This window comes from Crocuta crocuta, unplaced genomic scaffold (genome assembly GCF_008692635.1).
Source record: "Crocuta crocuta isolate KB4526 unplaced genomic scaffold, BGI_CrCroc_1.0 scaffold433, whole genome shotgun sequence".
Lineage (NCBI taxonomy): Eukaryota > Metazoa > Chordata > Mammalia > Carnivora > Hyaenidae > Crocuta > Crocuta crocuta.
In genome coordinates this window covers 1,007,451-1,034,861 of record NW_027530001.1, presented here as the reverse complement: position 1 = coordinate 1,034,861, position 27,411 = coordinate 1,007,451, and the positions used below count along the sequence as shown (strand labels likewise).

The window sequence follows — 27,411 nt, the reverse complement described above, 5'->3', positions numbered from 1 at the left end:
GATCCTTAGCAGCATCCCCTAGCTTCTACCCACTAGCTACTAAGTAGGGTATGGCTCTCCTCTCTGCCACAGTGTGACAACCAGAAATGTCTCTAGGCACTGGCAGATGTTTTCCTGGAAGGCAAACTGTCCCTGGTTGAAAACCATTGAGTTAACCTAGTAATATCCTTTCTAGCTAATTTTTCCTGATCCCGGATGATAATACTTTGATACTTTGTAAAATTGACTGCTGTAGAGTTTAGTTGTAGATTGCTAAGGAATTGAATACTTGTGCTGTATTTCTTTAGCTAGGGATATGGTTTTTGCTAAGTACATATATAGGAGCATACTATTTTTATGGCTTTTGATTGACATTTTTAATTTAAAAATCTATTTTTTTTAGCATGGAAGTATCCTGGAACATGAGTAAAATTAGGTACAAAAATAGCGCCTCTTGCTCAGTCAGTTAAGAGTCCAACTGTTGACTTTGGTTCTGGTCATGATCTCCTACATCCTGAGATCAAGTCCTCTGTCAGGCTCTGTGTTAACAGCGCATGCCTGTTTGGGATTCTCTCTTTCTCTGTCCCCTCCCCTTCTGTCTTTCTCTCAAAATAAATAACTAAACTTAAAAAAAAAAGATACTACTTATGACTTGAAAAAAGATGGAAAATGAAAATTTTAAGTGATGTAATCTAGCCCTAAGCCTTGATACTCTAATTACGGTATTGATGTCAGATATGTTTTTAATTAATACATTGGTAGTTAAGGCAAGCACTATAAACATTTGTGGACTAATTAAAAAAAATTATAGGCAAATGTTTTATTCGTTGAAATACTGGAATATCATAAATATCAAAGAGAGATTTTCAAATTATTAAAAGGTATTCTTTTAAACTATTTTTCTCTCATGAATTTTTGTATGTGACTTTCACAGAAATTATGATTCCAGTGCTTGTGCTTATTTTTTATGACGTTATTAGTGCTGCTTATCATAAACCAAGCAAGCTTGTATGTATGATAAAGTATGCCAGATCTTGTGATCAGTTGGTGGGGGAAAAGAGGTAAGCACGGAGAGCAGATGTCCAGGGGAAATAAAAGGAATAATGCACTGCATTTGTTTTATTTTCTATCCCAGTTGAGCAATAGCTCAAGTGAGTTGACTGGCTGTCCAAATTATGATACCCAAGGTAGCCTAGGAAATATGGGTCAGTCTCCAAAAGAGGGGCAGAACGTGATAGCAGAAATCTCTAGGTAGTGATACTCATGAGCCATGTCAGGTGGCAGTCTGGTAGTTTTCAGAGTTTTGGTTATTTCAAGGTAGGGTTCCAGATTAACAATGAAAGCCCATCAGGAAGGGTCCAGCCTCCAGAAGGAAAAAGGGTTAGAAGGTTGTCAAATCATCAGCGAGATAGACTTAAATTTAGAGTAGGAGTGGGATCCCAATGGAAAAATGGAATATTATTAAACAGGGGAGTCAAAAGTTCAATTGTTGCGATCAGGGGAAACTGGAGAAAGCTATTGTTAATTAAATATATAGGTAATCAGTGGGTGCTAGCATCTTGTTCTTTCCAAGTCTCATTAAAACAGACTAATTCTAGATTCTGATCAGTAGTGTGAGTGGTGATTTTATGATTGTTTGGCTTTTAAACTAGTTGGGACTGAGTGTTTAGGTTGATGCCTTTGTACTTTTACTGAATGGAACTTAGATTTAGTTAAATTTGATTGCCAAAATGAAGTCTGAACCAATTAAAAACTCTTTCTGCAAAAAAAGCATCCACAAAGTTAAAAAGCAACAGAATGATGAAAATACATTTGTACCTTGTAGGTTGACCAGCTTATATTTGTGAAATAACAAGGACTCTTTTATAGTAGTAAGGTAAACAATGAGAATTCACAGAAGACCTGCACTGGTAATTTTCAAAGAAAAATTTCTGGCTTCTCAACATATAAAAATGTATTTGCTGTATTATTAACAAAGAAGTATATGTAAAAATAACATCTCTCAAATTAGAAAACAAGGAACAGCATTGGGTCAATACCCATTGTTGGCAAGGATGTGAGAAAGTAGACATACACTATAAGTGGGAATGTATTGGTACAACTTTTCTGAAGGATTATTTGGCAGTGTGTATGAAAATCTCAACTGTGCATTCCCTTTTTAGTGATGTCATTTGCTAAAAATGACAGATAATTATGACATAATCATGCAAAAATGGCATAATTATGCAACTGTGGCTGGTTTATAATTGTGAAAAATTATAAACAATATAAATAAGTGCCCATCAATTAAAGATTAGTTAAACAAATTATAGTTATTTCATACAGTGGAGTATAATAGCTACTGAAAAATACTGCACGTGTGTATACAGAGAGGCTTAGATTTTCTTTAGGTATTAAGTGAATAAAGCAAAAAATTATAGTATGATCTCATTTACTTATTTAAGTTATTCTGTTTTTTTAGTTCTAAAATTTCCTTGTGATTCTTATTTTTATCTTCTATTTGCTGAGAGTTTTTTCATTTGGGTGGGCTCACGTTACTTGTTCAAAGCATTTTTATGATGGCTGCTTTAAAATCTGTCAGATAATTTTTTTTGTCAGATAATTTTATCTTCCTTCTTGGTGTTGGCATCTGCTTATTGTCTTTTTTATTCAGCTTAGGTCTTTCTGGTTCTTCATGTGATAAGTGATTTTTGATTGAAACCTCAACATTTGAGTATTAGGAGACTGTGGATTGATCATATTTAAACTTTGTGTTTTGGCTGGCTTCTGAAAGGGAATGTATGCCACCTCCTTACTACCGTCTGAGGGTAGAAAGTCCACGTTACCCATTTGGTCTCTGTTGACACCTTAGGGGAGGCTTCACATAATTGCTGAGTGGTGGTGAGAGTCCTGGCTCCTCGCTAGATCTCCACAGATGCCTCCCTGGCTGGCGGGAATGAGGGAGGAAGAGTGCCTGTATCGCTCCCCATGTGCTCTTCACTGATACTGCAGGGATGGGGTGGGTTGGTGGTGGTAGTCTTACTGCCTGGCTGGGGTGAAAGTCCTGGCTCTCTACCTTGTATTCATTCTCTGATGCATATCCATTGGAGGGATTAGGAGAATTGGGGTGCCTCATTACATCCTGGTGTAGGTGGAAGTTTTTGCTGGGTTCGGTGGGGCCATGGTCTTTTCTGTGGTGTTTGGCTAGAGTAGAGCAATTGTCTAAAATTTTCCATGTTGCTAGGCAGCCCCTTTCTTGGTCTTTCGGCTAGAAAGAACAGGCTCCTTTTGGGGCTTTTTTTGTTTGCACACATTTGTATTTCTGGGTTACTGACCACTTCAACTTAAAAGTTTGGGTTATATAAGACAATAAGAAAACCTCACAACAACATGTTTTAGTGGGTTCTGAGGTCCCTACCCAGTCTGTTTCTCTCCACCTTTCGGGATCTTCTTATGCTTATTTTATATGTAACATCAAGGGTTTTTAGTTTTATTTAGTGGGAGGGATACTGAAAAGTATGTCTATTTATCTTCCTGGAAACAGAATTCCTGTCATTTAACTTATTTTTTTAAAAAATTCTATTTATGGGGTGCCTGGGTGGCTCAGTCGGTTAAGTGTCTGACTTCGGCTCAGGTCACGATCTCATGGTTCGCGGGTTCGAGCCCCATGTCGGGCTCTGTGCTGACAACTAGCTCAGAGCCTGGAGCCTGTCTTCAGATTCTGTGTCTCCCTCTCTCTCTGACCCTCCCCTGCTCATGCTGTCTCTATCTCTCTCTCAAAAATAAATAAAATTTAAAAATTTTTAAAAATTATATTTATATTTCTGCCTGATTATTCAGGAAGAAAATCTGTGATACACAACAGATTGTTGGTCATTGGTTATCTCTGAGGAAGTAGACTGAAGAGCTTTATTTTGTTAATATTTGTATTGCCTAAATAAAACACGAATGTACACTTGTTGTCTAAGGGATATATTCTACAAATGTTACGGTAGAAGGGACATCCCGATTCAGTAGTCCCTTTGGCCCTGAAAAAATTTTGTGTCAAGCTTTCGTATTTTATTACTGTATGTTTCTATACATAAATGTAAACAGGCGTATATAATTAATTTTATGTCTATTTTAATGTAAGTGAAGTACTATCATTCTTATATACTTTCCCCTTTATGGGCATTTTCAGCTGGAAAGGATTATGTGGCTGAAAATTGTAATCATAAGTCTCTAAATGACTCAGTGGTTGTTTGTATCTCATTCCCTTTCTCTCTGCTGTTTTTTGGTTCTGGAATCTACATTAATCTCAGGTGTTTTGATTTTCATTCACTGTACTATTTAGTTAAAATGGGAAAAATCCTGTTTGTGATAGCTTTCTAGTTACGGTGCTAAACAAGGTGAGCTTTTGATGCCCAGGTGTATGATTCTTTTTCATTCATACATTTCACTCATTCATACAAAAAAATTTATTAGCATTTAATATGTGCCAGAACTCTTTAGATGCTGGGAACACAGCACACAAACTCTGTCCTTATGGAGCTAGAGATAGACAGATGGTACGCTGGTATATAATATCTCAGATGGTAAGTGCTATAAAGAAGATTAATGCAAGAAAGGGGAATAGAGAGAGGGAATTTGCTTCTTTAACCAGGGTGGCCAGGAAAAGCACTGCTAATAAAGATGGTATTTGAAGGAGAGTGAGGGAGGCAAACATGCTTGAGGAACAGAAAGGAGGACAGTGTGGCTGCAGTGGAATGAGAGAGTGGGAGTATGATTTAGAGATGACATTGAGAGGTAATTATAATCCAATGGGAAGAGATTATGAAACTTTTACTCGGATTTAATTGGGAAGCTATTGGAGAGAAGAGCTATTTCAGTAGGGAAGCCACATGATCTCAAACAGGTTTTAACTTAGTGACAGTGTTAGATTCTAGGGGGCAAAGACAGAAGCAGGGAGACCAGTTAAATGGTTCTTAATGCTTATCTGAGAGAGATTAGTGGCTTGGACTGATAGTGACAGTAGATGTGGTGAAATGTGGTTGGCCAGATTCTAGATATTTTTTTTCACCAATATTCTATTAATGGAAATTTGGATATGTTTTAAAAGTAGAGTTAACAGGATATGCTGATGGATTGAATAAAAGATGTGAGGAAAGGTGAAGAGTCAAGGATAATTGTAGCATTTTGGCCTGAAACTCTGGAAGGACCTGCCAAAGCAGGTGTTGGAGAAGAAAATCAGGAGTTTGGCTTTAGACATTCTGAGTTTGTGTTGGAGATAAGATACCCACTTGTGGATGTTGAGTAGACATTTGGTCTCTGGGTTTGGAGTTCATGTGGATATCTGGTGATTAGTGATGTCTTGTGCATCTACCCAGAATCCTTGTGTTGAAGCCCTAACCGCCATGTGACTGTATTGGAAATTTTGCTGTTATTAGTAAATCTGCACTGAATATTCTGTTATACATCTTTGTTTGCATATCTAGTTATTTTCTTTTTAAAAATTCCCTAAGAGTATACTTATTGGGTCAGTGAGATTGTTTTTAGATCAATCTTAAAAATGTTTACTTTCTTCTAAAAATGTCTAAATCAGGTCAATCACATATCAAATGAATCCATTGTAAGTTTTTCTGAGAGAAAATTACTTGCTTATAACCAGTCATTCTCAGTGTTCTATTACTAGTGTCCTCATTCTCTTTATTTATTGAGGGAGACAGAGGATATGTCTCCACACTAACAGCAGAGAGCCTGATGGGGGCTTGAACCCCTTGAACCATGATACCATGACATGAACAGAAGTGGGATGCTTAGCCAACTGAGTCACCTAGCTGACCCTATTTTAGGAGTTACTTTAATCAATATATATATTTTTTAATTTAAAAAAATTAAAAATTTCCATTTATTTATTTTTGAGAGACAGTGAGACAGAGTGTGAGCAGGGAGGGGCAGAGAGAGAAGGAGACACAGAATGCAAAGTAGATTCCAGGCTCCAAGCAAGAGTTCAGCACAGAGCCCAACACAGGGCTCAAACCCATGAACTGGAGATCATGATTAGAGCTGAAGTCAGATGCTCAACCTACTGAGCCACCCAGGCGTCCCTAATCAAGGATTTTTAAAAATGAAATTTCAGGTGATTGAGTGGATCCATTCCAAAACTTAATAACCATCTTAAAATAAAATTGTAGCCTGAATATTTGTATGATCTTGAGCAGCTTTACCACATTCTTGTAGAACATTGTAAAAGTACAAAAGCGCCTAGTGGCTCAGTTGGTTAAGCGTCTGACTTCTGCTCAGGTCATGATTTCATGGTTTGTAGGTTCAAGCCCCGCATCAGGCTCTATGCTGACTGCCAGCTCAGAGCCTGGAGCCTATTTCAGATTCTGTATCTCCCTCTCTCTCTAACCCTTCCCTGCTCACACCTCTCTCTCTTCTCTTCTCTTCTCTTCTCTTCTCTTCTCTTCTCTTCTCTTCTCTCTCTCTCTCAGAAATAAATAAAATATTTTAAAAAACCATTCTAAAAGTACAGAAATAGTAAGAAAGTGTTAAGTCCCCTTCAGCCTTCTTTCAGTCCTCTTCGGTCCTTCTGACTCCTCAGTTTGCTGGATATCCCTCCATCACATCTTTACCTATGAATTATGGACATACAGAGCATAAAGAAATGTGTGTAGGGACACCTGGGTGGCTGAGTCGGTTGGATGTTTGACTTTGGATCAGGTCATGATCTTATCATTTGTGAATTCAGGTTCCACATTGGGCTCGCCGTTGTCATCACAGAGCCTGCCTCAGATTCTCTGTCTCGCTCTCTGTTCCTCCCCTGCTTGTGCTCTTTCAAAAATAAATAAAACGTTAAAAACAACAGAAAGGAGTGTGTATGTGTTAACATTTTTTTTGTACTGGTAACAGTGTTCTGCATTTTGTGTTTTACACTCCATGATGTCTTGAGATCTTTCTGTGTTAGCATACAGAGCTCAATCTTACTCACGTAAGCTATTGCATGGTGTTGCACAGTATGGATGCACTTTATCTTATATAACCATCTCTGTTGCTGAACATTTTAGATTACTTACAATATTTTAATTGCTTCAGCATTGCAGTTTTTCTAAGATGTCAAAATCTGAAAGCAAATGGGAGATTATGAGGTTTCTTGTTTGTTTTGCTATAATGTTTATAGCTTGTATCTCAGTAGAAATAATTTTTTTTCATAGTATTAAAAGTGTGCAGTCTCTGAAAGGAAATCCTTCATGGGTAGATATTATTTGAAATATTAATATAATATTTTATTCTTCTAGACACTTGAATTACCCACCTACTAATACCCACTGAATAATGAGGCAAGAAAATGTATACACTGCATTGAAGTGGTAAAAAGAAAACAGTGTACTAAACATTACAAAAAAAAAACAAAGTAACATTTCCTTTCCTATTCTAAAGGTAACACCTACATAGAAAAAGACAAAAAATGGGGCGCCTGCGTGGCTCAGTTGGTTAAGTGTCCAACTTCATTTCAGATCATGATCACATGGTTTGTGGGTTCGAGCCCTGCATCAGGCTCTGTGCTGACAGCTAGCTCAGAGCCTGGAGCCTGCTTCAGATTCTGTGTCTCCCTCTCTCTCTGATCCTCCCCTGCTCATGCTGTTTTTTCTCTCGAAGAAATAAATAAAAAACATTAAAAAATTTAAAAAAAAGAAAAAAACACACATTATCCCAAATTTTACCCCTAGTGGAAATTAATCACCTTTAAATTGTAGTGACTGTTCTTCCAGAGGGTCGTGTGTGTGTATGGGCATATATATATATCAAATTTAATTACATACATTTTTATGAGTGCATTATTATGTGTATATACAATGCATTTGTTTCTCTCTCAACATGTTTTTCACACGTGAAGACATTTTCACCTAACTATGTAAGTGGGATTGTAGGGAATGTACTCTATATGTTATTCCATAGTTTTTCATTCAACAGTGGGTCGTAAAGATATTTTCATGTCACTGAAAAATACAGATATACTTTATCCTTTTAATGTCTGTGAACTATATCTCTGTAGATATACCAGATTGATTTTGAACAGTAAAATTAACAGCAGTTCTTTTTTTTTTTTTTGAAAGCTAGACAGATTGCAAGTGGGGGAGGGGCAGAGAAACATGGAGACAGAATCCAAGGCAGGCTTCAGGCTCTGAGCTGCCAGCACAGAGCCCGAGCCTGATGCAGGGCTTGAACCCACAAGCTGTGAGATCATGACCTGAGCCGAAGCCGGTTGCTCAACCTACTGAGCCACTGAGGCACTCCCCACCCCTAGCAGTGGTTCTTAAATGGGCTTTGGCTCTAGGGAGTACTCTGGGCTGAGGCCCTAAGTAACCTCCTTTTGGGCAGATACCAAGATGGTTGGGAGTCAAATGGCTATTCTTGGTGGACTTGTTTATTTTTTGGTGACTCGGGATTAGTGCTTCCAATTGAGGAGAGAGCTTCCAATAATAAGGGCTCAGGGAGGGAGTTCCTTTATGTAGTATGATCTTGGGGTATGAGGTGACAGGATTGGCCAAGGCTTTAAAGTGAGAAGGAATTAGGAATGTTGGGATGGCATTAACAGAATATAATATGAACAGTTAAGGCCTCTGGTTCAGGTCAGTAGAGCAAAGCAGAAAGTAGAGGAGAGCCTTCTACTTTAGTTAGGCGAGTTGTGGAGATGGACCTCTAGCAGAGATACATTTGCCTTCATGGGTTGGGCATTTGTGAGGAGACATTTCCTACATGGAACTTAGAAATAAACATGACATTGGTTTTTTAATCTCACAACCTGGACAAATGAAATGAACGTGGTTAGGAAGTTACTATTTAGTTTTATTCCTTTTTTTCTTTTTTAAGAAAAAGAAAAGCATTCTTGTTTGTACTTTGTGTTTTGCTTCCTTTAAAGAGCACTCTCAGGCCTTTTAGCTACCAGCAAATCATTTTTAAAGACTTGTATTGTGTTTCTGTTTAAAGAGTGTGTGGTCTATGCTTAATAGAGTTCTTCCTTTCCACTTCCCTCCCCTTCCCTTATTCCTTCCACTGACTGGAAAAGAGAGCCTTGGCGCTATTACTGCAGAGTGACCCAAATTAGCAAGTGATCAGGGTGTAGGAGATGACTCTGAACGCCAAAACACGTGGGTCAGAAAACCTGGGTCCAGTTTTACCCTGCCAAGTGATTTTAATCTTTGTAGCAAGGCTTCATCCAAAATGTCCATTTGTAGACATACAGGAAAATAATAAGTTTTGGGGGGCCTATTAAGAATTTATTACAGAACACATCTAAAATAGAGTTGAACTAATATTACCACACTGCCTCTGCCTTTTTACTCTGCTTTGTTAGGGATTGTACCAAAATTGTTTTTTTCTCTCATTACACATCTACTGATATTCTTTGTGTTGGACTTATATATTAATTAACATTATGAAGTATGCCTTAAAATAACATGGTTTTCGTTAACTCAGTAAAGCTACTGAGTGAAAGTACTTTTGTGAATATTGGATATATGATGGTGAATGTCCATGATTCCCACCTTATAGAAATTATTGTTAAGAGTGAGATAGAAGCAAATGCTAGAAGAATATGGATGATAACAAGCAAAAAGGAAAGGGAAATAGTTCTACTGTGGGATATAGGGATGCCTGAAAAAAGCTTAATAGGCAGATGATTTTTGAAAGAGGATTGTTTACTACATAGGTGCAGATGGGGTGGGGTATGGGGCTAACAATGCTCAGACCAGTCCAGAGCATCGTTACTAGGGCCACAGACCGCTGGGACATTATGATATTGCAAATAGCTTCATATAGCTAATGTGAAGGATGTGTATGGAGGAGTGGGAGGAGATGATGCTGGAGAGGTAGGCAGGGGAGGTTGAAGTTATCCAGATTTTTAAATGGTCAGTTAATTAAATCAGGAGAAGATTATATGGCAAGTTGGAGGAAACAAGATTTCAGGCAGGGAGGTCAGTTTGCAGCTGCTAAAGTAATCTAGCTGGAAGTGCTATAGGCCCAAACTCTCAAACTAAGTGATTAGAAATCAGAATGAAAATGAAGATAAAATAAAGGTGTATAAACAGTAAAGCGTGACTGATTTTGTATGTCGGTAAAGGAGAAGGAAGAATCCGGATGACTTCCACACAGTCTGTCTTGCGGGATTTTAGAGGATACCTGTGGCCATTTGAGGAGAAGCTGGTTTACAAAGGAATTATATAATGAGTTTGGTGTATGAACATGTTGAATTTGAGTTGATAAGAGATATCCAGAAAGATGTGTTCTGTAGGTATTTGGATCTGAAGCTCATAATGAATTTACAGTGAAGGATAGAGAGTCATCAGGTTTGAGTTTTTTGAAACTGTGGGAGTATAGATGTGATAATCTAGGAATTCAGGAAGAAAAGTTCTGAAAACAAAACATGAACAATATGGAAGTGGGCCAGAAAGAAGAGCTGGTTAAGAAGATTGAGAGGGAATGGCCTGGAAGGAATCCACTGAATTTGTCAGATGGAAGGCATTGGTGATTATTGCTAATGGGATTTTAGTGGTGTGCTAGAAGTAAAAACCATATTGCAGAATAATTCTATGTACAATATTCATTGCCTTTATGCACTGAATTCTAGATTTAAGTACATATATTATTTAGTTTATTTTTATTTATTTTTTTGTAAGTTTTTTTTAACATTTATTTTTGAGAGAGCGCCAGCAAGCAGGGGAGGGGCAGAGAGAAGGCAAGACACAGAATCTGAAGCAGGCTGCAGGCTCTGAGCTGTCAGCACAGAGCCCATATTTTTATTTTTTAAAATGTTTATTTATTTATTTTGAGAAAGAGAGTTTGGGAGGAGCAGAGAGAGAGGGAGAGAGAGAGAATCCCAAGCAAGCTCTGAGCTGTCAACACAGAGCCCAGCGTGGGGCTTATGCTTAATCAACTGAGCCATTCAGGTGCCCCAGTACATATAGTTTTTTAAATTAAAAGATACAGATAAGTTTAGAGAATTCATTAACCGAATCTGTGTACCTAGTATACTGGTTTTTTTTTTAATGGTTTTATTTTTAAATAATTACAAACTCAGGAAGTTCTGTAGAACCTCCAGAATAGCCTTCACTTAGCTTCCTCCAGTCACTTGTTTAGTGTAACAGATACCTTGTTTGGTTTAACAAATGTCCTGAACTGGCTAAAATGCTAATAATTTTGGGATGGGTTATGGAACTGCAGGTAGTGTAAATTTGATTTTACATCCTCCACATGGTGCAGGCCTGGTGTTTTGATTCTCATAGGAGCCTCTCTCCTTCCACTGAGGGAAGGGCAGATGGCAAGCTTCCTGGCTGCTTCTGAGGGCACATGGGTGGAGCTTTTCCAGCTCCCTTTTCACATACTGAGCACTGCTTTTGAAGATCTCTTTTTTAGATCTCCGCTCAAAATAGGGGTTTTACCTCCAGCTCTTGCCTGAAATAGGCCCAGAATCAGGTTTCTGTCTCTAGGCCAGGATCCCCTGAGGCTGCCTTCGTGTCAGCTAGAGCTTACATCTTTTGAGTTTCTTCCTTTCTGGAACCTGGGACTTCTACCCTCCTCCCTGCCCTTTGTGAGGTCAGCTGTATTCTAGTTTTTCATGTTGATTCGGCATTTCAGTGAGTGTATTTGGGCACATGGTTATATTAGTCTAGTCTACTGTGTTGTTTGGATCAAAAATCTAATAAACTGCCTTATAATTTATTCCTTAATTTTATTCTCTGTCCACAAAGAGTATTTGAGGTCAGGTTATATTACTCTTGTTAAAATAATTTAATTTTAAACGGATAATACATAAACATTAAAAAAATTCTCAATAGACAAAACACAAAAAATAAGAAAAAAGGATAATATGTGCATGTGACATAAAATTGGAATGATAAAGGGTATGCATGTTTTCCTTTGCTCTCTTCTCTACCTGCCTCACCCAATTTGCCTTTATTGATAATAACCATTTATCAGTTTCTTATATATCCTAGAGATAGCCTGTGCACTAGTTTTCTTTTCTTTTTTAAACAGCATTGTTAACTTTAAAGTAGTGCTTATAATTCAATTTTGTAACCAGTATTCAGGATTTTTCCATCTGTTTGACAAGTAGTAATTGTACTTTCTTCTTCTTTGAGAGCTTTTGAGGGAGAACGTGATGCTAATTATGTGTTACGTGTGTGTTTATATATATGTGAATGGATTATCTGTGTTTTAATTTTTGTTCACTTGAGAAAACCCTCAAAATGTGACAGAATCTGACAAAGTAGTATAAACTGTTGATTCAAATGTTTTAAGGTAATATGAGGAATATTAAAATAATGAAACATTAACCCTAATTTTTAGGAAGTAGTGGAAATGATATTTTAAGATACTGAAATCTTATCAAAACACCTTGAGGATATCCTTAAAAATTATCCTCATTACTAATCATTATATACTATTGTTTGCATATGTGCAAATAATTGCCCATAGAAGTGAAGGAGGCTCTGTCAAAGATGAAGCCCTCTCTTTTAGGTTCCTTAGCCGTAGTTTATACCATTGATTGCCTAACTGCAGCTTGGTGAGATTCACTGGCATGGAAGCAAAAAATGGAAGCCTATGACCTAATATGTTTTCTTCCTTAGATCAACCTCTCCACTTCTCCTACACCTGCACAGTTAATAAGCCGTTCCCAGGCTTCCAGTTCTACCAGCGGCAGTATTACCCAACAGACTATGTTACTAGGGAGTACCTCCCCTACCCTAACGGCAAGCCAAGCTCAAATGTATCTCCGAGCTCAAATGGTAAGATATGAGCTACCAAATTTTTTCAGTGTTTAAGGACTTGAGAGAGATCAAAATGTTTCTTGATTTGATGCAATAAGAGGCATTTTTAATATTTAAGAAATGTTTAACAAATTTTTTATATGTGTGCTTAGCTCTTATACATATCTGCCATAAAAATTCTACTTTTAATTGGTAGGCCTTCTTGGTGTATCAAATAGTAGCAACATTGGGAAGCTAACAGATTCTGTAACATGGAGTGATGATTTTTTAATATCAAATTTTATTGATTTCAAACCTTTTTCACATTTTAACATCTCTGAAACTGAGATGCATTTATAACTGATAGCATCTTACAGTATTATAATTGATAGTTGTAGTGATATATGAAGTCATTGTGTATTTTTGACATTTTAAATTTGATGAAATAGTTACAAGTGTTAAAAACTTGGTGGTGAAGATCTTCTGAAATCTGGATTGGAGTTCCCCGTAGTTTACCAGATGGTTTTTAGCTTTGGTTATTCCCATCTCAAAATCTGTGAGGTATTTGTGTTCTTATACTCACTTTGATCTTTTGTTAATACAGGAGTGCTAATTTGGCTATTCTGTATTTGAGTACCTGCTGATTTCCTAATTTGACTGTTGAACTTCTTTAAGGAATGTAGAAATTGTGTGACCTTTATTTGGTGTCTTTACAGGTAGCTAGACAAGAGCTCTGGCCTGATATATATTTATTTATATTCTTTTTTTGTCCAGTGAATGGAATATATATCTGGATCACCAGTTTTCCACTAAAATGACAAAGTTTTCCATCATTTTTCTAACAGGAAACCATGACATGGCCCTCCTTTTATTTACAGATTATTCAGTAGACATTACCATATTTCTGGTTTTATTCCCCAGGAAATCTTATTTAATTAATAATATGCTTTAAAATTAGACTGAACTATTTGAAATGAACACTTTGACCTCTTTATAAAACTTGCAGGTTCACGTGGTTCAGGCTACATAGAACATGTTCTCTTTAGGTTTACTGCTTTCAGCTGTTTATTCCGGAAATTACCTTCTTGTGAAAGTTATACTTGGTTGTTTAATTCACTTAAATTTAGTACATAAAGAACTGAAATTTTAAAAATCTCTTAGTTGGTAATTTAAACAGGAATGGTTGGAGGAACTGAATAATTTGTAATGCAATTTTGAAATAGAGCATATACACATTGTTTGAAATGACTGTCATTATTTACTAAATTGGATTGGTTGATCCAATCTGAGTGGATTGTATTGCCTTTTTAAACTAATAGCGTTCTGTTTCAGTATTAAAAAATAACATTTGAAGAGGTGGTGCTGATAAATCGAGTATGTCTTTATTTATTTGATGTGAAGCTTTTTTGCAGGCTGTTTCGTTGTTGCATTTTGACGTATTGTGGCATTTATATTCGGAATGAATATTTCTTTATGAACAGTTTTAAAATCAAGAACAACCTAGGTTTGCACTATAGATTCCATGTGGCTGAGTGAAATACTATAGTGTAGTATGTAGCATGGTTATCTTTTGTGATGAAGAACACTGAAAAGACCTTTGTGTTTCTTTTCAGATTTCTCACTGAAATTTGTATTCAAGAGTAGTGACTGTGGTTGTCTACTATAAATAACTTCCATTTTGGGAATCCTGTTAGAGTTTTGAGTTGGGAAAATTTTAAGCATAATAATAGCTTATTTGGGGCAAAATTTGATATGAGGATTTCATATTGCCAAAATACATTTTCTTTTTTGAGCACTGATTTATTTTTCTACTCATCAGAATCATGAGCTGTTTCAAAATGTTTATGGTTTTCTTTTCCCCTATTAGAAATTTCTCTTTGTCATGTAAAACCTTTTGCTTAGGAGACAGTCCTAAACTGCGTTGTCTTTCTGTCACAAATTTCAGTCTTTCTTGCCTGCTATACATTGTGTGTGGGACATGTTCTTTTGTCTTAGGGTATTTTTTTGGTTTTTCTGTCTGTACAGCTGATTTTCACACCCGCTACCACTGTGGCTGCTGTACAGTCTGACATTCCTGTTGTCTCGTCGTCATCGTCATCTTCCTGTCAGTCTGCAGCTACTCAGGTGAGCTTGTCTGCTTCATAATGTGGTACTTGAGGTCTGGATCTTCAGGTTAAAGAAAAACATACATTGTGTTTAAGTTACAGATGGTTTCAGTGCTCTCTGTTATAGGTTTCAGATTGGAATTTAATAAAATACCATGAGAACTTAAAGAAGGGTTTTTGGTTAAATACAAATTTTATATTAAAACAAAACAAAACCGATCAGAATGAAACAAAAATTATTATATTACCATTAAACACCAATATTTAGGTTTTTTGACCTTAGTGAAAGTTAGTGAGTTTTTGGTATTATATATGTTTGTTTTATTATAAAGCAGATTTATTGCTCTTATGTGAGTGGTATTCTGTTCTGTAGATTCTTTTGCAAGCAGTTGTGTAATAACTGAGTCATGATAGAGTTTAAGTTTAAAAATGAATTGGGGCTATTTTTAATTTGAAAAATTGAATAGAATATTGCTTTGGTACTGTGAAAGAAACAAACTTTAATTTTCTCACCATTCATAAAAATAAACTAGAAGTGCAATGTAGACTTAAAGGTAAAAGCCCAAACTATAAAATCTCTACAGGAAAACCTAGTGTTATCTTTACAAGGCAGGCAAAGCTTTCTTAGGTCATAAAAAGTACTAATCATGAAAGAAAATAATAACAAGTTGGAATTTATCAAAATTAAAATCTTCTTCAAAAAATATTGGTTACCAAAGTGTAGAGGTGGGCCACAGATGGAGGAAAAATGTTCATAATACACATATCTGACAAAAGACTTGTATCCAGGATATACAAAATATGCTTATAGTCAATAAATCATGGGCAGTTCAGTTAAAAATGGGCCAAAGATTTAACACTTTGCAAAGGAAGATATACAAAAGGCTAATAAGCAAATGAAAAACATGCTCAACATCATTAATCCTTTTAGAAATTAAAATCACAACCATAGTGAATATCACTACACACTCACTAGAATGGCTGAAATGAAGGAGACTCCTAATACCACATGTTGGTGAGAATGTGGAGCAACCACAATTTCATAATATTGCTGGTTAGATTGTAAAATGGTTCAATGACTTTGGAAAATAATTTGTCAGTTCATTATAAACATATACTTAACATATGACCCACCATTTGTGCTTATAGGTGTTTATTCTGAGAGGTGTGGAAACATATCCATATAAAGATGTGTAAATGAATGTTTGTGGCAGCTCTATTCAAAGTAGTCCCAAACTGGAAGCAATTAATGTCCTTTAACTGGTGAATGGATAAACAAATGTGGAATATTGCTCAGAAATAAAAAAGGACAAACTCCTGATGCAGCTCCGGAACATTATAATAGCAAAAGAATGCAGACACCAGACAGTACTTACCTTGTGATTCTGTTTATACAAAATTCTAGAACAGGTACAGCTAATCCAAAGTGAAAAAAAAAATAGATTGGTGGTACCCGGGACAGAATGTGGGAGAGATTGACTGGGGCAGGGTATGGGTGAACTTTTAGGGTGATGGAAATGTCCTATATTTTCATTAGGTGGTGGTAACGTGGCATATACATATATCAAAACTCGATACAACTGGTTTATTCATCATACTGTATGTAAGTTATACCTCAGTAAAGTTGATTAAAATGAGTGAAATTGAATAAATTTTACTTTATTAAATAATCTCTACATTCACCATGGGGCTCAAACTCACAAACTTGAGATCAAGAGTCCAGTGCTCTATCCACTGAACCAGCCAGGCACACGTAATAAATTTTAAATTACAACAATTGTGTAGAATATTACTTTGTAAGATACTGTTTTGGTATTTTTCCATAAAATATGTTTGATACATATGGCCGAAATAGGTATGTCTTAGAGTCATCCTTTGCTTTTTATTTTTAATAATCTAAATTTTTGGTAAAAATTAAATGAGACAGTAGTAATATTCTATGGTACTTTTTGTAGAACCTCTTTATTCTTTTATTGAGTAATAGAGGCCAGTTTGCATATATTAGCATATAAAGATGGTGATCAGTTAAACTGAGGTTTCTCCTAATGTGCTCTTTGATCCTCCACAATTCTTTAGTTGTACTTTAGTTTCCATATTTACAAAATGAAACCTTTGTTAACTTTGTTTTTTGAGCTCCAATCTTTTTTTTAAGTTTATTTATTTTGAGAGGGAGGAGTGAGTATGTGTCTGCGCACACGTGGGAGAGGAGCAGAGAGAGGAAGAGACAGAATCCCAGACAGACTCTGCGCTGACGGCACAGAGCCCTATAGGGGGCTTGAACTCATGAACTAAGAGATCATGACCTGGGCCATGAGCTTTTATGATATCTCTTTGTGGAGTGAATTTGTTGAAGTAATGGTCTTCCTGTTTTCTTTTGGTTTTATAAAACCTAATAAAGGAAGACCATTATCAACCTCCAGAGTTTGCCTGATTTTATTTTTATTTATGCTTGACTTTGTCCCAACTAAGATTCTAATTGATTCACAAGATGCATACAACAAAACAAGGTAAAATAAATTGGAAACATGCATCAAAAAAGCAGAAATTAAAAAAGGAGAGTGGCATGGAGTTAGCAGTGAGGTTCCCGAATCAAATTACATGCATGAAGTCCTCCATGGACTTAATTTCATCTCCCACTTCAGTTATTTATTAGTTGTATAATTTTAGCCAAGTTTTCAAACAATTTTAATTGTCATACATACTTGCAGGGTAAGTTGAAGAATGAATAACAGATGTATTTAGGGTCTAGAACATTACAGGTACTCAGTACTTTTTTTTGCAAAGGGAAGAATAGAGAGACCTGGGTTCAGATTCTGACTTCAGCACCGACTGCCAGCTTTGTCACCTAACAGTTGATTGATTTTGGACAAGATCATAGTGTAGCATGGTGTTATAAGTGTGGCCTCTGGAGCCATAATCTCCCAATTCATATACATGCTCTACCGCTTTCTTACCACGTATTATTGATCTCTCACCTCAGTTTCAACAGTATAAAATAAATATTTATAAAATGCTTACTTCAAAGCACTGTAGGAAGGATTAAAAATGTTAATAATTGAAAAATATAACAGGATCTGACACGTAGCACTCATTAGATGTTAGTTTTTGTTATTACCTGTGCTGAGCCTCACTTTTTTTTTTAATGTGTTTTTAAATTTATTTCTGAGAGAGGGAGGGAGAGGGAGGGAGAGGGAGAGGGAAAGGGAGGGAGAGGGAGAGAAAGATACAGAATCTGAAGCAGGCTCCAGGCTCTGAGCTAGCTGTCAGCACAGAGCCCAGTGCAAGGCTTGAACCCACAAACTGTGAGAGCATGACCTGAGCCAAAGTCGGACGCTTAACCGACTGAGCCACCCAGGCACCCCCCACCCCAACTTTTTTTTTAAAGTAAGCTCTGTACCCAGTGTGGAGCTTGAACTCTCAACCCTGAGATCAAGAGTTGGCACTCTCAGGGCACCTGGGTGGCTCAGTTGGTTAATTATCCAACCTCATCTGAAGTCATGATCTCACGGTTTGTGGGTTTGGGCGCCATGTCGAACTCTTCACTATCATTGCAGAGTCTGCTTGGGATTCTCTGTTCTCTCTACCCCTCCCCAACTTTTGCTCTCTCACGTTTTTATTTTTTTATTAAAAAAAATTTTTTTTTCTTAAATAGTTTATTGTCAAGTTGGTTTCCATATAACACCCATTGTCCCCACAAGTGCCCTCCTCCATGCCCATCCCTCCCCTTCTCCTCTCCCCTACCCCCATCAGCCCTCAGTTTGTTCTCAGTATTCAAGAGTCTCTCATGGTTTGCCTCCCTCCCTCTCCCCAACTATTTTTCCCCTTCTCCTCCCCCATGGTCCTCTGATAAGTTCCTCCTAATCCACATATAGGTGCAAACATAATGGTATCTGTCCTTCTCTGCCTGACTTATTTCGCTCAGCATAACACCCTCAAGTTCCATCCATGTTGCTACAAATGGCCAGATTTCATTCTTTCTCATTGCCATGTAGTTTTCCATTGTATAGATAAACCACCTCTTGATCCATTCGTCCGTTGATGGACGCTTAGGCTCTTTCTATGTTTTGGCTATTGAGAGTGCTGCTATGAACATTGGGGTACATGTGCCCCTATGCATCAGCACTCCTGTATCCCTTGGGTAAATTCCTAGCAGTCTCACTTTCTAAATACATACATACATAACTTTAAAAAAATTTAAAAAGTTGTACACTGTACAGACTGAGCCGGCCAGGTGCCCCAAGCCTCAATTTCTTCACTGTAAATTAAATAGCTCAGAGTTGTTATAAGGAATAACGAGACAGTACACATAAAGTACTTAGCATAGTGCTTGGCACCTATCACCTGCCACTAATCACCAATTTTGTTACACATTGTCTAAAGATGAGTCCTGAATTTGGTTCTTAGGTTTCAAGTAGCTAATAGTGAAGAGAGAAAGACAGCCATTTAAATGATTCATAGTTTCCAAGGTAAAATAAACCAATTGTTAAGGAAACAACTAATGTGCTCTCTGGAGAGTGCTCTAGAGTACATCTTGTTTGGTGTTCATGGAGAAAACATCTTATAGTGTCTTTAGTAGTATCTTTAAATATGAGCATAGCCAAAATAATTTATAAAAATGACTCTTTGGGATTTGGGTCAGTGTGATACAGGTATTTGGCTCTGTGATAATCTGGATTAAAGGATGAACTTTGAGAAACTAAAGGAATGGATTGACCTTTAGGAATTTATCTACAAATGTTTTTTTCTTTACTGTGCTTTTGAAATGGCAGTGAATGAAACTGGCAGAGGTAGGGAATGCTAATACTTTGAATCTTCTTTCCTCAAATTCAGGGCTGTTACTTTTGAAATAATTGTTTTCTACTTTGTTAATTTTTAAACTTATATTTGAAAATTTTCTTATATTTAATTTTTTTTAACATTTATTTATTTTTGAGAGGCAGAGACAGAGCATGAATGGGGAAGGGGGAGAGGGAGACACAGAATCTGAAGCAGGCTTCAGGCTCTGAGCTGTCAGCACAGAGCCCGATGTGGGGCCGAACCCACGAACTGTGATGTGAGATCATGACCTGAGCCAAAGTTGGACGCTCAACTGATTGAGCCACCCAGGCACCCCATATTTGAAAATTTTAAAACAATGAATTTGTAACTGAGAAATACCAAAGTTGACATTTTATTTTAATACTCTTTTATAGAAGTTGGTAAAACAGTTAATTTTTCCTTAAAATTTATTAAAATTTATTTGTAGTATACTGTCCAAAAGTAAGAAATTTGGCATATCTTACCCTTGATTACTATTATTTTTTAAAACATCTCTTGTAATGTTTATTTTTGAGAGAGAGAGAGTACATGTGCATAAAAGTGAGGAAGGGTGCAGAGAGGGAGAGAGAGAGCATCCTAGGCATGCTCCATGCTGTGCGTGCAGAGCCCACTGTGGAGCTCCAACTCACGAACTGTGAGATCATGACCTGAGCTGAAATCGAGTTGGACACTCAACCTACTGAGCCACCCAGGCATCCCCCGTTATTTTCTATTTTAAGTCCTCCATCCCTTCTCCATACCATGACCAAGAAAATAAAAATAAGTAAAAAATCTAACTTTCAGAAAGATATAGGAGTAAAAGTAACAAATCATACTTACTAATGCTATCTGGGGAATGCTTTTTAGAATTGTAAAGAAAATAGCCCTTTGGATTTAAAAGCTAGAAACTCAGGAGCACCTGGGTGGCTCTGTTGGTTAAGCTTCCCACTTCAGCTTAGGTCATGATCTCACTGTTGGTGACTTTGAGCCCTGTATTGGTTTCAGTGCTGACAGTGCAAAGCCCGTCTGCAATCTCTCTCCTTTCTCTGTCCCTTTGCCTCGTGTGCTCTCACTGGCTCTCTCTCTCAAAAGAAATAAAATAAAAGCTAGAAACTCAGCTCTGCTGTTAGCAGTGTGACATTAAATCTTAGTTTCCTCATCTGCAAAGAAGGCATGCTACAGTATTCACACAGTATTTGTTAGAACCAAATTAGATAATTGATGTATTTGAGGAATCCACTATGAAAATGTAATGTGTGAAATTAGCAGAAATAAGTCATGTGAAACCTAGACTTTTTATAAAGTCAGAACGTTTCTATAATTTGGTCACGGGAAAAGTTCAGAGGAAAGAAAATTGGACATTAGAGTGCCTTACTATTCTGTATTTAGAAAGGTTGTGTTTTCCTCAAAAGAGAAGCTCTGTCAAGGAAATCTGAATTTGTGATCTTTCTATTAACAGCTAAATTAACTCTGTAATATACTTTGAGTATAATTGACATGTTTGAATTTTATAAACATATAAGCCAAGATGACCATGGCTATTATAGCCATATTGTAACATTTATCTCTTCTTATAAATAATACATAGTTTATAGTATATATAATAAGCATATGCATATATTTTCTTTCAGAATTCCAGAAAATAAACTTAGAAGAAAGAGTGTATGATACTATAGAAACGGACTGCTGCAGGTTTAGGGTTTATAGTGTGAAATCCTCGTTTACTGTGAATATACTCTTCATTTAAAAGAAAGTTTTCAAGTTTTCCAGATTATAATTCAGCCTTTGGTTATCACTGTGATGTGGTTCACCTTATAGACCAATTGTGGCAGATGTTAAATTTTATGCTCTTTTCCCTTTCCTGAAAGATTCTAATGTGCCTCCACTGGATGTTTGTTAAGATTTTTTTTTTTGTTGTTAAATATGAACAGATNGGCCAGTTAATATATATTTTAAAATCAGAAATAGAATATCTCAGACTGGTGGAGTTTGTTATGTCTGTAGCACTCAACTGTGGAAAGTATTAAAATGAGTATCAGAGTTGAGAGCCTGCCAGCCAGAGTCTCAGCATTTCACTGACACAGACATTAGTAATTCTAAAATAAGCTAGATATTTGTCAGTGCTCTAGGCTAATATGATCCAAATTCTCTGGGAAATGCATCAAGACGGGAGGAGAAATGATTTCTAACTAGGGACTTTGTAGATAGGGACTTTGTAGAGATTTCTTTGGGAGAGTGAGTGTGACTTTTACCGGGCCTTGAAGAATGGATTGGACTTCAGGAAACAGCCTTGAGGAAGTATGTGGCATTTTAGGCAAGAAAAACGTGAACCAAGGGCTCAAGTACACCAGCAAACACATGAAGTATAAGGTGTGTTTGGAGAAGGGTGAACTGAACAGTTTGGCTAGATTGAATACTGTGGATTGGAGTAGTGGAGGATGCACTTGAAGTGGTTTGGGCCTAGACTGGAGAGCTTTCAGTGGTAAGCTGGGAAACCTGGATTTTAGCACATTCTATTTTTGCATTAAATTTGAGTAATGCAGCAATTATTAGTCCACTTACATTGCCATGAAATATTTGACAAAAATCCGAGAAGATGCTCCATGTGGTCTCACTTAGAAAATTTTTTCAGTTAGTTAAAATAGAATGATTTAAGCTTCAACTGCTCTGAAGTAAACATTTATTTCATATCTGTCATTGGCTGAACACTGCATTTGGCGCTTGTGAAGAGAACGTATAGCCTGTGAGTATCAGTTAATGATAGAGTTGTAGAGACCAAACATACATGACTGAGGAATGTTCATGAAACAGATATATCTCACTTGCTTTGTCGTCACTTTAGAATCTTTTAGTTCATTTCCTTCTCATGGCCCGTGCTGGCGTAAATGTATTTATCGCATTCATTCCAATAAGGTGAAAGGTTAGGCAGCTATTGGAGAGCCATTTTCTGCCTTGCTGTTTGAAAATGTTATAAACCTCAGGTGAGAGTCATTGGGATGATCCTTGATACTATCCAGACTGGCAATATGTTTAGAGTGATCCTGGGTGCAGACAGGAGCCATGACATAAGCCATTTCAGGTCTGTGCACGGTCTTGTCAGTTCACAAGATCTAGTTCTCAAAGGCAGGTTAGTATTCCATAACAACAGGATTTTAAAAAGGAGTTAATGGGAAATGATTTTCATAATTATCACAGTGGGGTAGGTGATTTCTTATTTATGAGTGTCCCCCCCCCCCCCAAAACACTCCAAAAAACAAAAAACAAGAGTTGTTCCCATATAAACCTATAGAATGGGTAACAGTTGTTGTTGTTAACTCTTTCTGATACATTATGAGGACGACAGTATCGTTTGTGCAGTCTCCTAACTGTATGTGTAGTAACTTCTCACAAGAGTGTGAGGCACTTGTACCCTGTAGTGTTTCACAATCTTGGTCTAGAGAAGTTAGAGAGAAGTTGAAGGAATTGCTCCTTCTTCCCTTGTGCACCCTGGGCTCTTCTGCCTCTGCACCTTTGCTCAAATTTTCCCCTTTATCTGGAATACCCTTCTTTCTCCCTGTCTCCCTTTGGCTGTCTCTGAGCTGGTAACTTCAGAATGCAGTATGTTGCAGAGTGATTTCCTCATATTCATAGTTCAGTTCTTATATATATACTATTTTCATTTTCTTAATGATTCCCTTAATGTCTTTTAAAAAAGTTTTTCTTTAAGGTATGATTGCTTAGAATAATAACTCCCTTTTCCTTTAGGATTAATCACTTGTTTGGAGCTTTATGTATGAAAAGTATAATATAAATTTGTTCTCGTTGTTATAATGGTAATGATTATCACATCTCAATTAATACCATCTGTTTCATCCTTATTTTTTTGTTGTGTGGTTCTTAGGTTCAGAATTTAACATTACGCAGCCAGAAGTTGGGTGTATTATCTAGCTCACAGAACGGTCCACCAAAAAGCACTAGTCAAACTCAGTCATTGACAATTTGTCATAACAAAACAACAGTGACCAGTTCTAAAATCAGCCAACGAGATCCTTCTCCAGAAAGTAATAAGAAAGGAGAAAGTCCAAGTCTGGAATCACGAAGCACAGCTGTCACTCGGACATCAAGTATTCACCAGTTAATAGCACCAGGTGGGATAAAACTTGTTGAAAATAGTTGCATTATTCATTTTATTACCAGGCAGAGCAAAACGAAAGAGGTCTACTGCTTGAACAAGAACAATGCTTTTAAAACATTTTAAAATGTGAATTTCATGAGTTTACAAAAAGACAAAATTGTAGCTTGAGAAAAGAGAAACCAAAGGAACCCAACTGCTAAAACAAAATAATAAATTTTTTTTGTCAGTTGATATTTGATTAACATCTACATTGTGTGCTGGTCTCCGATTATGTTGGTAAAACCAATTATTATTTACTTATTTAGAATTTTTTTTTAACTCCTGTATGGTCATAGTGTTAGTTTCAGGTGTACAGTGTAGTGATTCAGTAATTCTCTTTACTGCTCACTGTTTATCAAGATAAGTGTATTTTAATCCTCATGACCTGTTTCACTCATTCCCCTAATCTAGTCCCCTCTGGTAAACCATTTGTTTGTTCACTGTCGTTAAGAGTCTTTGTTGTTGTTTTTTTTCCTCTTTTTTCCTTATTCATTTGTTTTGTTTCTTAAATTCCACATATGAAGACTTCATATGGTAGTTCTCTTTCTCTTCTTGTACTTAACATTAAACTCTCTAGTTCTGTGTTGCAAATGGCAAAATGTCATTTTTTTTGACACATCTTTATCCATTCATCTATGGATGGACACTTGGGCTGCTTCCATAATTTGGCTACTGTACATAATGCTGCAAAAACAGGGGTGCATGTCTCCTTTCGAATTAGTGTTTTCATATATTTTTTAAAATGTTTTTATTTATTTGTGAGAGAGAGAGAGAAACAGCGTGAGCAGGGGAGGGTCAGAGAGAGAAAGAGACACAGAATCCAAAGACAGGCCCCAGGCTCTGAGCTAGCTGTCAGCAAAGAGCCCGACGCGGGGCTCAACCCCAGGAGCCGTGAGATCATGACCTGAGCCAAAGTCAGATGCTTAACCGACTGAGCCACTCACGCGCCCCTGTTTTCATATTCTTTGGGTAAATACTCATTAGTGCGATTACTGGATTGTAGGGTAATTCTATTTTTAATTTTTTGAGGAACTCCATAGTGTTTTCCACAGTGGCTGCACCAGTTAGCATTCCTATCAGTGCACGAGGGTTCCTTTTTCTCCATGTCCTTATCAGCACTTGTTTATTGTAAAACCTTCTAGCTTAAAAAAATATATTTGACTGTAGTTTATTGAATATACTTTAGTGGAACAAAAGTAAAAGCTCTTAAAACACACATATTTTTTGTTTAAAGTTGTCGTTAGTGAGTAGAGTTTACCACTTTCCCAAAATAAGGATTTTGTATAATAATTTCCCTTACCATGTTGCTTTTTCCCCACCTCATTTCATTTCTGAAAGGAAGATGTCAGGCAGTCAGCTAAGTCGTATTCATTCTCATCAACCTTTGAAACCCTCTGCCATTCACAGGTAACCTTGTTTCATGGTTCTCATGCTGAAAATGTTGGGGCCATCTGGGGCCATGAGTTTCCTTACCATCTCTTCTGTTGATCCCAGAATTTCTTAGTGTGGAGCTGTCTTCACTTCTAATAAGATAAGGAGTTATCTGTATACTGTTTACTTGTGTCATTGATTTGCATTTTTTTTAAATAGCTCCTGACTTTTTCATGTTGTTATAGCATCCTTTGTCTCCCTCTTGCTGGATCCTTTCCTTTGCTTCTCATGCATACTTAGATCTTTCCTATATGTAGTGTATCTGCATATGTTTTATTCCGACTATTGTTTATTGAAAGTGTGTGTGTCATTCATCGGGCTAGACATCACGTATGTTTCATTAAAAAAAATACTCCTGGGTGGCATAGTCAGTTGAGTTGTCTCACTCTTGGTTTTGGCTCAGGTCGTGATCTCATGGTTTGTGGGTTCAAGCCCCTTGCAGACACTGTGCTGACAGTTAACTCAGAGCCTGGAGCCTGTCTTCGGATTCTGTGTCTCCCTCCCTCTGGCCCTCCCCTGCTCATGCTGTCTCTATCTCTCAAAAATAAATAAAACATTAAAAGAAATTTCTAATAAATCTCTTTCTTAAAATAAATAAACTTAAAAAAAAAACCCTCCTTTGATCCAACTTCATCAAGTAAGCATCTTCTTTCTTTTTAAAACTCTGCATTACTTTTTAAAGATTAATTTTATACTAGTGAAGTCTCCATTTTCTCCACCTAAACCTATTTCTTTGCATCTTTCCTCTGTGCTAATATTTCTACATTCTCAGTAGCACCCAACCTCAATGTCTTGGAGTTGTTTGATTCCCCTAGTTAGAAATCTTTCATCACTTTTAACATACAGCATTTTTATGCTTCTTTGTGGTCCTTTTTCTTTTATAGTTATTTATATACTTATCTTACCTTTTCTACTAGATAATAAACTCTTTGAGAGTAGAATAATATTGAGCACTTACATGTCAAGTACTTTACAATTAATAACTCCTTTAATCCTTTTTCAGAGTCACCATTTCATCCTTTTATCTTGACAAGCACTGAATTGTAACTTATATGTACTTATCTACAATAGGTGGGCAGTAAATCTTTGCTGCGTTAATAGTTGATTTTTTTCCATTTGAATTTTGGAAATTAAGTGCAGGCTTTGTTATAATGTATGAATTAATACATTCATTGTGTAGTGTGATGTGAGGTACTTTTTTTATAAACATCTGCTCTCTGTATAGCTTGATAACAGGATTTTTGTATTCAGCCTCTGGCCAGTGTTGATAGAGGACTCAGTGTGGACAACAGTGAACCCCATTGTGCTTGAAATGACTGCTCAGGGGACAGTTTTTAGTGACTCTTAAAATTTTGATAGGTTATAATGAAGGATAGATTAATCTCTTTCCAAAGAGAATGCTACCTTCAAAGAAAGCTAGGACCTGTTTCAGGGTTAGTTCAAGCAAGGAAGTCTACTTTTAGATTTTCAGTCCTCCTGGACTCCCAAAACCTGGTTTATTTGTTTTTTTTTTTTTAATTTTTTTTTAAATTTATTTTTGAGAGACAGAGACAGTGCAAGCGGGGTTGGGGGGGGTGGCGCTCAGAGAAGAGGGAGACACAGAATCTGAAGAGAGACTCCAGGCTCTGAGTTAGCTGTCAGCACAGAGCCCAATGCGGGGCTTGAACCTACTAACTGGAGATCATGACTTGAGCTGAAGTCAGAAGCTTAACCAACTGAGCCACCCAGGCACCCCCCTTTGTTTTTTTAAGTTTGTTTATTTTGAGAAGGGAGGTAGTGGCAGTGTGAAGCCTGATGTGGGGCTTGAGCTCACGAACCCCTAAGATCATTACCTGAGCCAAAATCAAGAGTCCCTATATTTGGTTCTAAGTTGACAATTATTCTTCCCTTTTTTTGTTTTTTGTTTTTTGTTTTTTTTTTTCCATTGATAGTGTGATAGCATCCCTGTAGTTGTCTTTCTCCGTGGGTATGGAGACTAGTAAACTAAAACCATCAGAGTCTCAGGACAATTCAGTTTCAAATTTAGACCTCTTAACATGTACTTACCAAACTCCAGTTTCCCATAGTGTTGTTGATTAGAAACAAAACCAAATGAAACACCCTCAGCCACAAAAACCTTTGCAGCTACCAAACTTATAAATTCATTCAAGCCTTACACTGCATATTCAAAGTAATTTATATCTTCTGGCTAGGCAACAGCTTTATTTTTTCACTCTTCTTTTTTCTGCTCTTGTTGGTG

General features: G+C 36.9%; 1 protein-coding gene across 14 annotated transcripts in view; it reads left to right on the top strand.

Annotated features, from left to right (window-relative positions):
* PHC3 (polyhomeotic homolog 3) overlaps positions 1-27,411 on the top strand; it is an 82,892-nt gene that overhangs the window by 10,316 nt on the left and 45,165 nt on the right. For 6 of the 14 annotated variants that reach the window (XM_077763648.1, XM_077763647.1, XM_077763646.1 and 3 more), the window contains 3 exons: positions 12,567-12,725; positions 14,712-14,810; positions 23,469-23,715. In XM_077763648.1, the coding sequence (XP_077619774.1) occupies positions 12,567-12,725; positions 14,712-14,810; positions 23,469-23,715 (505 nt within the window). The remainder of the gene's footprint in view (positions 1-12,566; positions 12,726-14,711; positions 14,811-23,468; positions 23,716-27,411) is intronic. The other 8 variants (XM_077763655.1, XM_077763654.1, XM_077763653.1 and 5 more) reach the window with 3 other exon arrangements.